We start from the raw sequence: 17,915 nt of genomic DNA on the forward strand, positions 1-17,915 counted from the left end.
TCACTCTTTACAAGTTGTTTCTAGCTTCATCACTATTTCTTTTCGGTTTGAGGTGTTTTGGGGTTTTTTTAGTGCCTTTTTTCAGCAGACAGTGAGTGCATCTGAGTATAAAAAAAAAGAGGAGAGCATCTTCTACCTCCGCTCCTTTTGGATGCAGCTCTCTAGATCTTTTCATTAAAGACATTAAAAATCCTTGAAAGGACAAAGGTGAGCTTTAAATGGGCTAACTTACACTAATAAAGAAGAAAATAGTGTTAGACAAGTCAAGGCCTGACTGACAGAAGTCACAGCACACATTTTCATTGGAACTATACTTTATATTTGTGAAAAGAATCTGAAATATTACTGAGAGAATCTTTCTAGTTACTCCTTTTAACAGCAATTTGATAATCTCCTGCAGCTGTGCTAACATTAGTGCCAAAATCACCGAATGATATGGGGTTGGAACTTTATGTAGTTTATTTCATTGACATCACATTTCTCATTAAGTACACTCTGGTCTTCACAAATCAGACAAGATGTTGAAAGAATATTTGCAATGACCAATTTTCTGCACATGAAATATTGTGCCCCGTCTGAATCATTGTTTTAGAAAAGCTTTGTCTGCCAGGGGTTGGATGCAGGGTGTGTGAGGTGTTTCTCCAAAAGATGGAGAAAGTCGCAAGTTGCATATAATGGCATACACTTCCATTTCTGCAGCAACGGGTTACACAAGCTAGGAAAGCACCTGAATTTTTGCAAGTTTGTTTTGTGACTATTTGGTAGCAGTAACTTGGCCCTGACTTGAAAGGTGGGATTCCCCCACCTGGGGAAATTTATCTTTGTGATGGAAGGCGATATAAGAGGCACGGCCACAGGCTGTGATGGAATGGTGTTGGCTGGGGTCAGGCAGATACATGAATGCAGCAGCAGCCACCTGTGTTTCTTTGCTGCAAATAAGATTAGTTCCTAAATGGGTTCAGTTTGTTCTGGGAGCCAGAGCATCTCCCCAGAATTTAGAGAAGTGATTGAGTGAAGCTCAGGAAGACTCAAGAATTGTGTCCTTCAGTTCTGAAGAGCAAGAGATGTTTTGAAATAATTATTCCCGGTGGAGGCTGTAATGAGGTTAGGTTAGACACCATGAATAATTCTAATTCCTTATTGTCTAATGACACAATTTAAAATAGCATTTCAGACTTGGGACTGCTGGATAACTGGGTTAGATCAGTAATCCCCTGCTCCGATAGAAACTCTTCTATTCATTCCTCAGAGCCATATCTTTTTGTGATTGCCTGAGCATAGGCTTTCTGGGTTTCAGTATAGCAAGCTGACTGTAAGGCTTTCCTTTGTTGCTGTATGTATAGATAAGATGTTGATTTGAGGGCAAGGTAGAATACAGTTTTCAATATAAATATTTTGGTTGGGAGAGAAAACCAAAATCTTTGGAAATGATTCAGGGGAGGAAGATCTTTTTGAGCAGCTGTATCAAAAGCTAGATGGAATAATTGCAGCATCCTAACGTATTGTCAGTAATGGCTTGGTGGCTGAATCATTTTTTTTCTTACCAGCCCTTTGAAATCTTCTTCCTTCAATTAGTCTCTGAAGGAAGATCAATAAAGTAGGTTTCTCTTCCAAGAGTAAAGATGTGTCTAGACTTTACAATGGAGAAAGTAACAGTTTGTCCACAGCAGTGATGAAGTCTCCACTCTTAACTACTGTAATATATAAGTAGGGCTCCCAACATGACTGAGTCTTCCTCATACAATGTACTTTTATCTACAATAAAAAAGCAAGTTTTCTCTTAAGTCACTTGCAAACAAACTAAAGAAGATTGGTAAAAGCAGTGGCATTGGGGAGAAATATTTTACTATCTCCAGTCCCAAGATACGAGTAAATTTTTATATTTGGAAGAGGGAAGTGTTTAAAACAATAATTTTTTTTTTATTTCTTTTTTTTTTTTTGTGTGTAACGTATTCTTGTACTTTCACTCAGCCCTAATGTTCTGTTGAGTTAGTCACTGAGGTTATTAAAAACTTGAGCTCTCTGAAGCGTTGTTCTGCTGATGTTTGTCATGGAGAGTGAGCCCATGCCCATGAGAGACATTACGTTCCAGCTTCCTCCCACAGCTGTATTTGCTTGGACATCAGTTAGCTCTTGTTCCTCACTGTTCTGCAGGGAATGGCTGGCACACAGAATTAGGAAGACTAAAGCTGTAAAGAAAAACTCAGGTTCTAGCAGTTCATCCCTCTCAAAAGTAAAACAAGTAAGAAATAGTGAAGGCACCTGGAGGGCAGATGCAGATGTCTCATTAGTAAATTACACAGCTGTGATGACCTCACCTGTACTTGTTAAGTACTAATGATATGAGTGGTGTCCCTCAAAACTGAATCCAGCTGAAGAAATTGTGGCTCCACCTCCTCTAAACTTGAATGTAGTGTGGGACTTGTAAAGTAAGAGAGTTCTTTTCATGGACAGAGAAAATGACTTTTGTATTGCCTGTTGGCCTAAATATTCAGGTAAGCATCTGTTGATGAACTCCTTCCTCCTCTTAATTAATTTCTGTTTGTTCAGTTTATTTGTACAGGCAAAATTCAGCCAGCTCCTGCACACCATGGCTCTGTAATAACAGACAGGCCTGGCTTGCAGATGCTGGCAGGGGGGGTTAGCAATGTCACCTCGATTCTGCTGCCTTGAGGCAAACCCGGCGTCCTCGAAATCTGTAGTTTGCTGCCCAAGGTCACGCATCAGTTATATGGCAGAGTGAAGAGTAGCACGTCTTCCACTTGGGAAGGCAGTGTGTTCCTTGGCAGGCCCCCCAGAGGGCTCATCCAGATTTGTATCTGTTTGTTGTTGCTGGACTAATCACCTCGTGGTTGGAGCAGATGACTGGCTTAGCCTACTTACTGGGGTCAGCAATGGGACGTGTTTCAGATCTCCTTATTCCTCTCTGTTTGTCTTGGTTTTCTCAGCTTCACAGGGGAGATTACAGCAACACTGAGCCAAATATTTGCTCGTATGAATACATATCTTAATTAGCAAAGTTCTTTGAAAAACTGTTTGTGGCAAGTGCTCCAACAGCAAGAGAAATCCTTCATGCTATAAAAAGCCAGGAATTGTTTCCTGCAGCGTTTAGTCACCTCTCAGGATGAAGCCACCAATTTCTCCTCCTCCCCTTTAATACACACATTATGTAAATAATCCTAACAATAAGCTGTCTGGAGTATTTTATTTCTTAATTAATGTAGTTTCAATATTATGAATAAATAAGATCGCGTTCAGACTGTGAGTATAGTAAAGTTAAGGGGATATGATCCAAGAAGGAGTTTCAAATCCCTTCGCATCTGTTCCTCTATTTTGTTGGATTAATTTTATGTTCTAAATTAAATTATTCTTATGAATCTGTTTCCTCTGATGTTCTGCCCTCCTCCCCCTCATCTTTTCATCATCTGTCTGCTCAACACCTTTGCTGCTCTCTTGCATGGGGAAATAAAAGCCACTTGACAGCCCAGCTGGCTAAGCAGGTCTGTGCTGTTCCCCTCCATCCCTTGTGGGGCTGTTGAATGTGATGGGTTTGGAAAGCTCTGGACTGGTTGGTCTCTGTTTTTAGATGAATTCAGGCTTTCCAACTGGCATTCCTTGTTACTTTGATCCATGTTTTAATTAAAAACTTGGGAATTCAAAGTCCGTTGAACTGTAGTAGACTTTCTTTTTACTAAAAAGACCCTTCTCTTCCCTGCCCTAAAATAAAGCTCAAAGCTCAAGCCCAACCATCTCCCAGGGCCTTGCTTATTTCTGTTTAGTGAAGGAGAAAAAGTTGTTAAATATTCATCTCCTTTACATAGTTTTTACAAGGATTTTTTTTTTAAACTTTTGGCTACAGAAATGCTGATGTAACTATAGTTTCCAAGTCATCAGAAAAGAGATTAAAAAAAAAATCAGAAAAAGTTCACAGGACAGGAAAAAAAATTCTTGTAGTCATACAAAGATGCTTACTTAGTAATTGAGATTTCATTTTTATTTTGCTAGATCTCTCTAGTGTATGGGTTTTCCTCCTTCCCTCATAGGAAATCAAAGAGAGGATTCAGGAGGCATGTTGAGGCAGCTCCTGCATGTTGAGACCTGTTCTGTGGTTGTTACTTCAGGGTGATGTCTGAGTCTGTCTCCTGAAACTGGAAATGCCTTTTTTCCCCACTTAAGGAATACTATCCATAATCTCTATGTTTATAATCTTTTAATTTTTTTTTTCTTTTACTACTCACGCTTATCTCTTCCCCTGCAGTAAAAGAAACAGCAACTTAATGTGAAGGAAATCATACCTGATTTATTCATGCTTGTATAAACAGCATGTATTTCTTCACATACAGGTAAATGGAATTATAAAGACAAGACTTTGTGAATAAAATTTTGAGAAATGAGAGAGTTCGCTGGTAACTCATTTACCGTGACAGGAGATGAATAGAGGTAATTTAGTCTCATAAAAGTAAAATTGGCTCATGTCTTACATGGGAGTGGGAGGAAGAATATTGTTTAGCGGCTGGAAAGTGGAGTGGAGTTGAGAATTGGCAGCTGTGCTGAGGGGGTTTGACTGCCTGGCTCTGCAACCTTGGGTGAGTCATTTTGTGTGCCTGATGTACATGCTCTCGTCTGTAAATACAGATCTAATTCTTGGCTGGTTTGTAGAGTGTTTTGTTCTCCCCATGTGAAGCACCAGAAAATAAGACTCCAGTATGGTGCTGCTCTATTGCCAGGTTTGAATAAGAGCTTTCCCCCGCTTTCTTTTCTGCTCCTGTGGCTGATATATTTGCTCCATAAGTGTATTTCAGCCTTCACATCTTTCCTGGGGTCAGAGAGAGTGGAATGTAATCCTGAAAGAAAAGCAAATATCCTTTGGATTTAAAGATATTTAATAGTAAGATAAAACGATCAGGTCCTGTGGGACTAGGCATTATGAGACTTGGATAAAGTATAAGATCTTCTAAGGTAGCTACCTTCTTGGACAAATAGGCTGGACTGAAGGCACAAACGAAGTGTGCCCTGGGAAGTTCTTTCCCAGGACTTCCTTATTAAAAAGCACAAAGCAAAAAAGAGAATGAGTAAAACTATGTTAGAAAAACCCTTGTTACTAGTGAAACTGTTGTGAAAGCCCCTGAGTTAAAGGCTGCTCTGTAGTGTGGTCTGAACAGTGGCTCCCTCTCAAGGTCTAGACATGGCCTGAAATGAGAGCGAGCTGGCAAGGAGGAGGTGGATGCCAAAAAAAAAAGGTGCAAAGGCATGAAATGAGGTAAAGATTTTGCAGAACTTGGCTTTGGAGTCATTTCTTTCCCTATGGTGAAGAAGGCCAACAGGTTTTGTTGAGGCGTGTATTTTATTTTTGAAGGTGGAACAGAGGCAGAAGAGAAGGTTTGAGGGTAAACTGGATTGGCTCTGACATGGCCTCTGGTTTTCAAAGGTTCATGAGTGTGCTTTATAAAAACCCATGGGACTGTCAAAAATTCATTGGTTCTACAGTGCAGAACAGTGTTTGCTTAGTGGTGTGAATGGATAAAGACCCCAAAATGTCTATTTTTCTGCCTTTCCAGGTAGCTTTCAGCAGTTTTAGACCCTTAAGAAAGCTAAATAATGAGATTGGCTTATTTGTATTGGCATTTTGGTTCATAAGAAGTCTTTGCTATCAGTCTTTATGAAGCTGGGATATTGTAGTCTAAAATGGAGTTGCTAGACCTTACATTATCAGTAATTAATATAATGATTGTGTTTCTGTTTTCATTTTTGTGGGCTTTCTGGTTCCTCTGAGTGGTGATGATGTGCAGGCTGCCCTTTCTTAATGAATTATTTACGCGTTATTGCTGGTAACTGGAGACAGTAAGATGACTTGTGCCTCTTTAAAATGTTCCCCTAAATTACTCTCAAGTACTGCTGAGGCTGTGCTACCATACACACCACTTCTGTGCTTTTAATCAGCTCATCATGCTGCAAATTTGTGAATAGTATTGTTTACAACAGTTTGGGGCTCTCCACTAAACACTACAAACAGCTTTGGCCAGGGACTTGCTGAAGTCTACAGAGATGGCTCTAGCCTGAGCACTAATCCTCGCGCTTTGCAGCCCGGGCTGTGATTTACCTCTGGGATTTAAAAAGCCTATTCAAATTTAGGAAGCTGTACAAATGCTCAGGGTGTGGGAAAGCAGGAAAGAGCTGTATGAGCTCAGGGAAATCTCCATCTCTCCTAACCTTTAAAAGATCTGTGTGCATCTCTCTGTAGGAGATTTATTTGAAGACGGTCTATAGATACCTACCTCCCAGCGAAAGGGCAAATCCAGGGAGGGGTTCAGGTGGGCTGTGAAGTGTGTAAGGCTAAGCTGAGAGGGGGATGATCAGTAAAAACTGCTGGGTGATGTTTGTGTTGATGAGCAAGCAGCAACCTGTGACTGCCATCTTTACAACAGAGGAAAAAATCATCAACTCCTGGGTTTTAGCTTGTTCCTTTTGATGTTTTAACACAAAGTAGGAAAAAAAAAGTGGATGTAACACATACTGCACTTTAATAAGCCAGGGAAGGAAAGTTATGCATGAATATTTTTGGCTTTTCCTGGCAGCTGAGTCTTTCAAGTGCTACCAGCACCCACTGGTGCTGTGGAGAAGCACAGAGCCTGTGGACACACCAGGATGAGGGAAGGGAATTTTGGATTTGTGAGAGGACAGGAGGCCAGTCTGCAATGCAGGCTCATATTAGGGTAATTATATATTTTTTTTTTCTCCTGCTTGTAGTTAGCAGGTCATGCTTTTAACAACTGACTCTCACGTTAGGTTTCCAAAGGGGGTGCCCCTGTGGCTGCAGAGAGGGTGGCTGTAGCTGCTCTGCACAGCGTGTCTGTTATGCACTCCTCAGCTCTGACAAGGAGGAGGCATCTCTGAGACAGCAGTCCCTGTTTTCACCCTAATTCAATTCTTGGCTTATCTGAAGATGATTTTTTTTGAAGTGCTCAGTTTGGATGTGTGTTGGAGTCACACCCGTTGTCTCTGACTCCTTTCCCCCCTCTATTCTGAAGTATCTCACCATTCTCACAGTTCACTTTGCCTGGTTTAGAGGCTTCTGCTTGTAAAAGTTACATCATCTTCTCTTTGCTACCTTCCTTTCAACCCAATGCTTTCTGCAACTCATTTTGTCTTACTCTTCTTACTGCTGATCTCCTTGTGCCCTTTTCTCATTTGAATAATTGCCCAGTGACTTACATTTATCTTATCTTCTATTGTAAAAATTTTCAGGAAGAGAACGTGTCTTTATAACTTGCTCTACCTTTATGACATTATAGCGTATAAATGGTTGTTATTAATAATGCATTTCAAAATGGTCTCTTATTTGACAAGTGTACTTTTATTTTAATATATAATATTTATGGCATGCTTGTAAGTTCTGCAGCATATTGTATAAATTAATGGAGTCCCACAAAATGAGAACTTGCTGCTGTGTCTGGCTGGTAAATTTTTGCTGAGAAATGAGCCTGCAAGATTTTGTATGTAAATTATGAAAGGTGGAGATTCGGCTTTTTATGTATGTTGGCAGTCAGTGTTGGGAGAGTGAGAGAAAAAGAGCCTGAGATGTGATATATTAAAACATTTGAGAGTGATAGAGAAAAGAAAGCTTCAAATTTTGTTGAAGCTATTCGTGTTAAGACATGCACACTTTAATTACAGAAGCCAAACATCAGCTGAACTGAAGTCACTGATTTGTTTTCACTAGGTACAACTTAGCTCTTAATGATAAGAAAATGGATAGTTTGCTCAGGGAGAATAAATCCAGACATAGTGTTTATCGTCTGAAATAACCACATTTGAAAAACAGATCATCCATAGGATATTAAAAAAAAAAGAAGAGAAATCAACAACCAACATAAAACAACAGAGCACCTATGCTTTTTTTCCCTTAAGTGTTCTTTAGTGTTCCTTAGCCTGTATCTGCTTCGTAAATCTCCATGTAAAATTCTATGAAATTGTTTTCTCCAGGTGAAAAATTGACTCGCCTAAAACAAATGGGAGTTTTACCATTGACTTAAATGGAGCTGGTTTTCTTGCTGTGTAAGTTATTTTTAGAAAGAAAAGCGCTCATTGATGCAAGAAATTTTCCCCAGTTAGCCCACCTTGGTGATAGCATGGGTATAAAGATAAAAGATTTAGCGCCCCAAACAAGTTGTGAGCGTGAGTTAGAGAGAAACTAGAGCATTCATTCTCTAGTTGAAAATGTTTGTACGCTTCAGTGTGAGGCTGTTGTCTCCTCCATTTTGGAAGGCCTTGGAAGAGGAAGAAATGAGAATTAGATCCTGGGATCTATGTTATAGTCTATCAAATCCTACTGCAGAAGTGGATAGTTGTAAGGCTTGCTTATATCTGTAAATATATCTTAGTGTAAAGCACTAGTAGAATCTATATGTACTCTCACTTTTTTTTTTTATTGAGAAACATTCAGGTTTTGGATTAAAGTAAGATGTGGACAATAGCATTTTACTGAAACAAATGTATTCAATTTTGGATCTAAAAAAAAAAAATCAAAGAACGCTTCATTGGTTATTCAGTCAGAGATAAGCATAAGACAAAAATGGCAAATTGAAAAACAGGATTATTTTTCTCTATAGCCTCAATTTCCTGTAATTTGATGTAGTTTTTCAGGTCTTTAGACGTGGATGCAATACTAACTGCCTTCACTCACAAACTTATTTTCTCTAGAGCTCTCAGGGTGGAAATGGTTATAGTAGCAGCCAGGGCCCTTTCAGAAATTGTGAGAGGCCCTTTTGCGTTGCTCTGGGCTGGGCTTGCTGGGAGACCCCAGAGAGGCCTCCCAGGTAATTGCTCATTAGGTAGGTCCTGGCTTATCTTCTCCCCCTCGTTTGCATCTGTGGGTGTCAGGAGAGAGGTGATCAATAAGATGATAAAGTCCCTTTTTCTGTCTCCATCCCATTGGACTGTGAAGGTGTGTTTTAATTAGTTTTCTATCTGTCTGTATTCTTGCAATGACACTTACAGTAGAAAGGTACTTCATGAGAAAATAAGGAAATAACAAGTTTCTTTTTCTTTTGAGACTTGCAGGTTTTTCTGGTGTCTTTCTTTTAAGCTCCTCTCTCTCAGCCTGCTGAGTCTCTTCCTCCCTTCCTTTTAGTTCTTTTGCTGGCATGGGTTGCACTGGAGCTAAGTCACCAAAATGAGTTTCCTGGGCTGTCTGAGAAATCATTGTTCCTGCTTTTAGGAATCTTGTTCTTGTACTTTTCTACACTCTGCGACGAGGGGCAGGGAGTTTGTCACTGTGGGGAGGGGAGCGCTCTCTTCCCAGCTCCCGTGGGTGGTGGTTGATCAGGGGGTATGTTATTGTGGGTCCTCAGTGCAGGTGACTGGTAGCAAGGCAGGTTTGGTTTCCTCTTAGGCAAGTTCTGATCTGTTGGTGCTTGCTTCTGGTCTATGTGGTTGCTCCCAAACACAGGGATCACGGTGGTGAGAGCTGGCTTTACGCTCTAACTAGCAGCGGAAAAAGCATGTTTGAAGCCACTTCTCGGCAATTTGCTGCTTAATGTGTAAAGATATTGCAATAAAACAAAGCAGCAGACTTTCTTGGGCTGCAGAGTTTGAGGAGTAATGACTTCACTGCAGGAGGAATGGGTTGTTACAGCAACCTTGTTTCCCACACTTTGGCTGAGACGCTGTGAGCGATACCCAGCTCTGCTGCAGCAGAGCACTCCCAAAGGCCAGGTCCTGTTCTGCTCCCTCGGTGGGACCGAGGAGGTGTCTGTGTGGGGAGGGAGAGCTCTCACACTTGACCAGACACTTGACCTGCATCTTTTGCTGCTCATGTGAATACCTGAGCCTCTGGCTGGCTGGACAACACTTCTGGTCAGCAGATGACAGTGGTGGTTAGAGAAAACTTTTATAACCAAAAGGTTCATTAAAGTTGGTGCATTTGCAAAGAACTATGTGTTTTTGCAATTAGTAAATGTACTCCCCTAACTAGCTCTGCCCTCCACTTTTTTTTTCTGTAGCAGCAGGGAATGAAAGATTTTTTTCTTACAACGTGTTATATATGTAGGTTTCAGTTCACTCTGGACAGAGTAGAAGGCACTCTGACTAGGAGCCTTTAATTCATCAGGGAAGGCTCAGAAGTGGTCAAAACCTCTTTGTTGTATGATTTTGGGTTAAAAATCTCACTCATTAGAGTCAGTGTTCAGCCGGATTACAACCAAGGGACTGGGAGCCCAGGCTTTAGGGTCACCAGCAGTGGCTCTCTTGTGGCATGCCCAAAGGTGTTGGTCTGCAGCAGCCAACCACCACTGTGCCACGCTGTAGTGGCACGAGGCTAGGCAGCAAGACTGTGGGGCACCTGCCCTGGGGCACACTGGTTATGCATGGACAGGCAGTGGAGACTTGGCAAACTCCCCCTTAGCCAGGGAAAACATCAGGGTTGAGTTCTCTGATTCTTGAACCCCAAAGAAGGAGCTCTGCGATGCTTGTTCTGATGGTTTGAGTCTCTTCTCCCTCTGCCCTTCCAGGGAACAGCATCGTAAGTGTGTCTGGACATTAGACTCTTCTGGTGGTATTTTGAGCCATTATATTTTGCTTTTCCTGGGTTTGTCTTGCGATCTGGTGTTTGTCAGCTCCTGCCTGAACGGCTGCGGAGTGTTGTGCTGTTAATGTGCTGCTGCTGCCCTTGTTAGCTCTGGGTGGCATCTTCGAGGACAGCTGAGAGAAATCCCCACACTCTTGTGCAGCTGTGGATTAGAAGGTGTTGTATAAACTGTAATGATTGAAACCACATGTCCTGGGTCTGGCAGTGCTGGGGTTAATTCTCCCCAGGCCCTAGGAGGGACACAAGTATTCCATCCCATGTGAGCCATGCCCAAGGGGGAGCCGGAGCTAGCCGGGAAGGGGAGGGGACAGGAAGTTGGGGGGAGGAGGCGGTGACCCCCGGGGGAGGAGAGCGGTCGGGGGCGTCCCGGGTGCGGTCGGCGCGCGGCGGTATCGAGCGGCGGTATCGTGATCGCGGTTGTATATACCTCTGTTATTGTTGTTGTTATTGCTCTTTGTTCTGTTCTGTTAAAATTGCCTTTGTCTCAACCCACGAGTTTTTGCCTTTTTATTCCCATCCTCCCCTCCCGGCCGCGTGGCCGTGAGGGCTCTGTGTGTGCGAGCGGCTGCACGTGGTCCTTTGTTGCCGTCTGAGGCCAAACCACGACACCACACATGAAAAATATGTTTTTAGATTTTCTGCTTACTTGTGTGCCATGGAATTGTAGCTCAATATTTAAAGTAACATAAAGTTTCGCAGTAGTTTTTTTTGGATGGGTTTTTTTTAGTTGTTTGGTTTGTGGTTTTTTTTTAAACATGAAACACTTAAGGCTAGTTGTTACCAGTGGAAAGCTAAATGCAAATGTCTAAGGAAAAGGATTCGAAACACATGCAAAAGGAGCCGGGAGTTACATCAGACCCAGAAGCAAATGGAATAGAAAGCAACTGTGGCTGAACACTTAGCTGTAGCTGAAAGATAATCAAATTATCATAAAATCTCTTGTAAATACAGTGTTTGGTATAGTGTTGCTCATCCCTTAGTTTGTCCCCCTGCTATACAATTCTTTGCACAGTACTTTTGAAGTAGAGCATTGTAATATTTTAAATTGCAAATTGAGGGAATGGGACAAAGCTTATGGATATAGCATTCCACAGCACAGAGCAACAAGTTTTCACATGGGTTTGAATACACAATTGGACATTGCAAATGGGAAAGCAGCAGGGTTATGAGCTGCCTCCTATTTGGAGGGTTTTTTTGAAGTTGAGGGATTTAACATGCTAGGAGCAAGCAGCAGTGACTCGTAAGATTCAAGAGCAGCAAAGGTGTGAGCTCTGAGAAGGCACTTCTGTGAGAAGGGCCTCCACCTTCTAGAGGAGCTGGGGGACCCGTGGTACTTGGAACCAAGGGAAGCAGAGGTGCCCCCTGCAGCAAGTGTGAAGGGCTGGACTGAGTGAAAGTAGGACTGAAACACAGAAGTATTACACACAACTGAGGTTCTTCAAGGAACAAACATCAAAATAGAAAGTTGTTGAATGTGCTGGTTATTAAATAGCAAGTGTTTAGCAGGTAGAGGGTAGTAGTAGCCTCCAGCTACAGATAAGAGATGGATTATAACATCTGAACTGCTGGGTAAGAGCAGCAGGGTCACAACTGTGAGATCTTACAGCAGTGCTGGAAAGCTGAAAAACTTTGACCATGTATTTTAGTAAACAAAGTCCAAACCAACTGAGGTCAACCAGTGCCACAGTTGCCTCTCGCACAGGTACTCCCAAAGCCTTGCCCTTATCTGTAGCTGGGCCATGGTGTGTTGGGGCACGTGAATCCAGCAGCTTGGCAGTGGTGGGGCTGCCACAGCTCCCTGCCCCGGGTCCAGCCAGTGGTGGGGCTCAGCACATATTCCCAGTAGGCACATGCACAGCCAGACAGCTCTGTGCTGCTCTGACTGATGGTGTGAAAGCAACACACCATTGAAATGAGGGGATAAAATACTAGTAAGAGGGGGTCTTTAATGTCCTGTAAAATGGTAGCATGGGAATGTTGAAAGGCAAATAAGCTTCCACAAATCAGTCACAAGGTGTGCTCAGATAGTTTAGAGGGCACGTGAAAGTTGTAGAGAGGGGCTTCCAAAGGGAGGGTTGCTGATGGTGATCTTTAATTACAGAGTGAGTGAGAGCTGGTGCAGACAAGAGCAGATACCTGAGAAATGAGGGTCAAACCACTGGCTTTTGAGGTACTGTTGAATGCTGACAGCCTGCTGGGCGCTAACTGGATTTTGCAGCTGTGTGACTTGCTCCATCCACCACTCTGTGCCTGTACGAATGCTTAAAACCAGGAGAGAACGAAACCCCGTGTTTTGTCTCTGTGCACAGTATTCAGACAGGAGCTCTCAGTCTTGGTGACCAGTTCCTGGGCTTGGCAGACTGCGTTTTGATTCATTATCGTTCCTCCTGCATTTGAGATCAACCAGGACAGACTAATCCCAAGATTAAGGCGGATCAGACGAAGGGCTGTTTCCATAGCAGATGCTGTCATACGAGTGCCGGAATGACTCTTGTGACAGAGCAAGGCCATAGGGCAATGCAGATGGCAGGGCAAATCTTGTTTGTCTTGACTAATTGTCAACTCAGTCCTAGTTCTCTTTTCCCCTGCAGAAAACAAACCAGACCAAGCCTCCAATTAAGAGACCGAATCAGTTGAAATTCTAACCCAGGCTCGTATTTACATCTCTTGTGAATAACAATATGCGCTACGGTTTGCGGTAGTTCGTGTTTAACTTGTTGAGTAGCAGGTTTGTGTGGTCCTGGAGCCAGGTACAGGAGGGGGCTGCCTGCTGACTACCCCAAGGATAGTGCTGTAGAGCTGCACACCCACAACCCTGCTGAAAAAGTGAGACACCAGGTCTAGGAGCTACCCTCAGAAATGACTTAAGCAGGTCTAATGAGTAATTCCTTTGACAGAAATTGATACCGCTGAGACGGTTCTGTAAAACCACAACAGTTTATTTCACTGTCATCTTTGGGTGAGGCTTTCTACTAAACAGAGAAAATAAGGTTATCTACGAGGTGTAGCTGTTATTTCAATATTTATATTGGAGATCCTGCCAATACATGCTTTCGACACAAAAATCTAGTCGCAGTTCCTATGACAACTGTTCTTGCCTCCTCTGGAGCATGGACTAACGATGGCATTTCATTACACGGTCATGTAACGCCGGGCACTGTGACAGCCCAGTCATCTCTGCTCCGCTGTTTGCTCTTGAATGGTATTTAGCTGAAGCCTCTTGTATTGAGCAGAACATGAACTGGAGTGAGTGACCTTCCCTGTGCCTGCTGCCTGCCGCCTCCAACCTCCCAGCTTCGCGCTCTTCATTAGTAAGCTCGCTGTCTACCAAAAGGTATTTGGTATGCTGAATTTTATTGACCAAAATTTCTAGAAATTTATTTCTCTGGTAGCAATTCTATGCATTGACTACCATTAATTAACAATAGTGTCTTAACAAGTACACAGAGTACTAATCTGCATCAAACCAATCTGCTCACAAAACTTCATGAGCATAGCAGCCAAACCAGATAATGCAGCAGAGTCTTGTAGTTACCTCTGTAATACACTTAAGAAAAATTATAACAAGTTGAACAGATATATTAAAAGACTTTATTCACAATAGAGAAATTTTTACAAATATAAGTTCTTAAAAATTAAGCATCTTGATCTATTATGTATTCCATAATTTCAGTTTATATAAAGATGAAAAGACTAGATGGACTCTGTACAAATCAAAACCAATTTAAATGCATGATAGAAATGAATAATATGTATGATGAAGTCACCATAGAAACAGTGAGCTATTGGGCATTGCAAAAATCTGTGTACAACCAACACATATGCAATACTTATCTCACTAACAATCAGAATGTATTTTTTTTTTCCCTGTAAAAATATGTGGGTGCCATTAAAAGTGATTTACCTCTTAGGACTTAACATATGCAGATTTAAATACATCATTATGCTGCAAGGAAATGGAAGAAGTATAGGCAGTATGATTGTGCAAAGATAATGTCCACCACCCCCCAACAATAAAGCAATTTCTTTTGCTCTTGTGAATGACAGGGAACACAAAGTGACCATCACTAGCCACTTCCATGCAGCTAGCTGAGGGAATGAGAAATAAAACGCGTGTTATCTCAGCAATCTAACAAGCAGTGGTAAGTACTGACTGTTTCAAAATGATTGCTCTAACTTTGGTGTTTTGGGGTTATTTAAAAAAAGAAAAAAGGAAGAAAAAAATCAATATATTCTCAGTTTATGAAAAGGTTTTTTCTTACAATTGGCAGATCTACACGTTGTACAATCTTCTCGTCTACTTACATTAGTTTACAAAAAGTACAGTATAGTGCAGTTTGTACATACAACCTGAATACCAATACCAGTCACATCAAATTTGTGCTCTTTCAAATAATTGGAACTCCCAAACAAAAAAAAAAAAATATATATATATTCATACTAAATGTTTGTATTACAAGGAAACAGTCATGAAGCATATACCTAAGTACATAGGACCCAATGCATACAAGAGTTGTGAGTTTGTAGCCTGAAGAGCTCTCTGTTTTCTCCGCTATTTCTCTTCAGCTTGTTAAGTAAAGACAAGGTCACCAGACACATTTGGGGGGAGCATACTGTGGTTAAGAAAACCATGTAAAAAGAGACTTACAGAATGCATTTCTCAAAGACTGGTTTTGTCTGACCTATTGTAGTTAATTAACTGATGGGAGGCCTATAGCAGCACATGCACAACCCTGTGGTAGGCAGCAGCAGATGACCCAATAAAAAGTAGACAAAAGTAATTATTATTACTTTTTGGTTAAAGAGGAAAGAAACTTTTTGCTTTTATTCCACAGCTATAAATTCTCTGTGATATTTATAAGGGGAGAAGCTCCCTTATAAATAGTGTTTCTGAAGAAATACAGTGAAATATTATAGTCCTCCAACAATATAAATGCTGGAGTATGAATATCAGCAGGAGTTCTGCTTTTCAGTAGAGGAGAGCCAAGACTTTATCCTTGCTCATTCAGTTTCAGAAAACTGTTATTGTGACATGAGGGAATCCATACTTTAAAAAAAAAGAAAATAATATTGATAATTAAAAAAAAAAAAAGCAGTAAAGCAAAAAGTCTTGGCTCACTGTGCTGCCTCCATGTAAGCAGGCTTTGTCTGAGGCAGATGCACGTACATTTGTGTCCGTTCTCCCAGCCCTGGGTTGCCCAGGCTGAGCAGGGTACCCCTACTAACTGCCATCTATGAACGCCCAGTTCTGCCAGGGCTGTGATGGAAGGGTCAGCATCCCTGAAGATCCTCTCGCCTTGCCCCCTACATAAATGTCTTTGGCAGCTCATGTGGCATGTGCCACCTTCTCCCTCTGCAGGGGAAGCAGAGAGGCAGCGCTGTCTGTACAGACTCGGGAGGGTCAGGCTTTGTATAAAAATGGAATCTGTTATCTTTGCTCTTGGCTTCTACCTAAGAAAAACTACATCACAGACCTCTATCAGTATAGAAAAAATGTACTCTGTAATGCCTGAACTAATGTGCTTCCTCGGGTGTGTGATTAGCTATGCTGGACATGTGAGCTATCCTACTAAATACCTTTAAAGAAGATTACTGTTCAGCATTGTATCTGTTTTGCTTGCAAATCAGTGAATAATGTGCTTTCTTAGAATGGGAAACCAGGTGTTACACCCTACTTAAAATATATGAAAATCATCCTGTCATTAAATGAAAACATAGGTAGACTTAATAATCACGTAAACCACTCCAAACTACACTTAAGTAGAAACAGGAATTAATTGCGCCTAATTTTTTTCCCTTTGGTGATGCTACAAAGTAAAACATTTTTGGCAAAGCTGTTACCTTCTTATAAGCCAGGCCTCTAATCTAGGGAATAATTTTCAGCACACTGCATTTCTGTCACTTGGAGCAGACAGACTCTGTGCTTTCAGAGAGCTTTAGTTCTACACTGGATAATTTCCTCTCTGAATGATTATCCTCTTTTAAGGAGACAAATTTTCTTCAAGGCATCTGAACATCTAATTTTATTCATGTAGATCCATTAAATTGCTTTGTGACAAGAAACTATCCAGTCTGGTGTCAAGACTCAACCTGTCTGAATGTTTGAGAAAGTCCCAGGAAACCAAACGAATTGGCTTCGGTGTAATTCTCAGCTTCCAGGACAATGTCATTGAGTATTTTTTTTGTCTTTTTACCATCCAACCAAATGAAAGCTACTGGACTAAATATATAAAAAAGGTAAGACTCCCTTTCTTAATATGAAATCTTATTTTACTCTGTATTAGCCTGACTAAAGGCATGAGAATAACACCACTTAGAAAAGGGAGGAAACAATTTATTCTACTCTATTACAATAGTCTAATCAAAATCCGAAAAACTAAGGTCTGCTAACTAATGTGCTAAATTCATGAGAACTAAGTTTAGACTAATTTCAACGTATACTGCAGTTTCAGAGTTGTGTTTGCATGAGATGAAAATATTCCTATGTAGACTTCATTGACAATGAATTACATCAGATACTTTACCAAGTAATGATAGACCCGCATAAGAAGAGGCTGTCACAGTCACAAGATTTGTCTTGGATGACACACAAAACAAATTAACATAGAACAAAAAAAAAAAGAAAAAAAGCTCTTCATACTTAATTCAATATGGCTTTTTGCAACATGGCAAAATATTACAGCTTAAAGCAGACATCTCCTCACAGAGGAGAAAAGAATTTTGCAGTCAAATTAAAAGCATAACCATAACAGGAAACAAGTCACATGCAGACCCTCTGCTCTTTTTGGCCAAGATGACACCGCAGCCTAACAAAATCTGGAGAGATGCCCTATTTCTGTTCAAAGAAGTGGTTCAGCTGGATAAGAGGAATGAATTTTTATCATAATCACTTGAGGTCCATTCATAAATATTTACTGTTAAAGAAAACAGACTGCAAAAAACTTGATTTAAAAATTTAACTGAGGAATTTAAAACCAAATCATGTGCCCAAGTCCTCAAAAGAAATAAAAGGAATGAAAAAAGTATAACTTAATCTTCATCTATTTCTGGTTTTCTTCTGTATTCCCATCGTCTTTGTGAAGAACAGGGAGAGGATGAGCCTCTGTGTTGAAGACCCAGTGTTCAAATGGAAGAAGATCATCTTCAGAAAACAGCAAATACAAGTACCTGGTAAGAAAAAAAAGCAAGAGATGTGACCACATCAGGGAAGTGAAACTACAGTAGTTTTCAGGAAAACATAAATACTTGATTTCCCTAGATGAACATATCAGTGGAAACAGCTGCCCACACACAAAACACCAGTAAGTCCCAGCATCACAATCGTTAGCAC

At 41.1% G+C, this 17,915-nt stretch overlaps 1 protein-coding gene across 1 annotated transcript in view; it reads right to left on the reverse strand.

Moving 5' to 3' along the window:
* Positions 1 to 13,936: 13,936 nt before the first annotated feature.
* MAN1A1 (mannosidase, alpha, class 1A, member 1) overlaps positions 13,937 to 17,915 on the reverse strand; it is a 134,769-nt gene continuing 130,790 nt past the window's right edge. The window contains exon 12 of the mRNA XM_014966467.1: positions 13,937 to 17,752. Within this exon, the coding sequence (XP_014821953.1) occupies positions 17,626 to 17,752 (127 nt within the window). The 3' untranslated portion in view covers positions 13,937 to 17,625. The remainder of the gene's footprint in view (positions 17,753 to 17,915) is intronic.

Source organism: Calidris pugnax, unplaced genomic scaffold (genome assembly GCF_001431845.1).
Source record: "Calidris pugnax isolate Ruff unplaced genomic scaffold, ASM143184v1 scaffold31, whole genome shotgun sequence".
In the NCBI taxonomy this organism is placed as follows: Eukaryota; Metazoa; Chordata; class Aves; order Charadriiformes; family Scolopacidae; genus Calidris; species Calidris pugnax.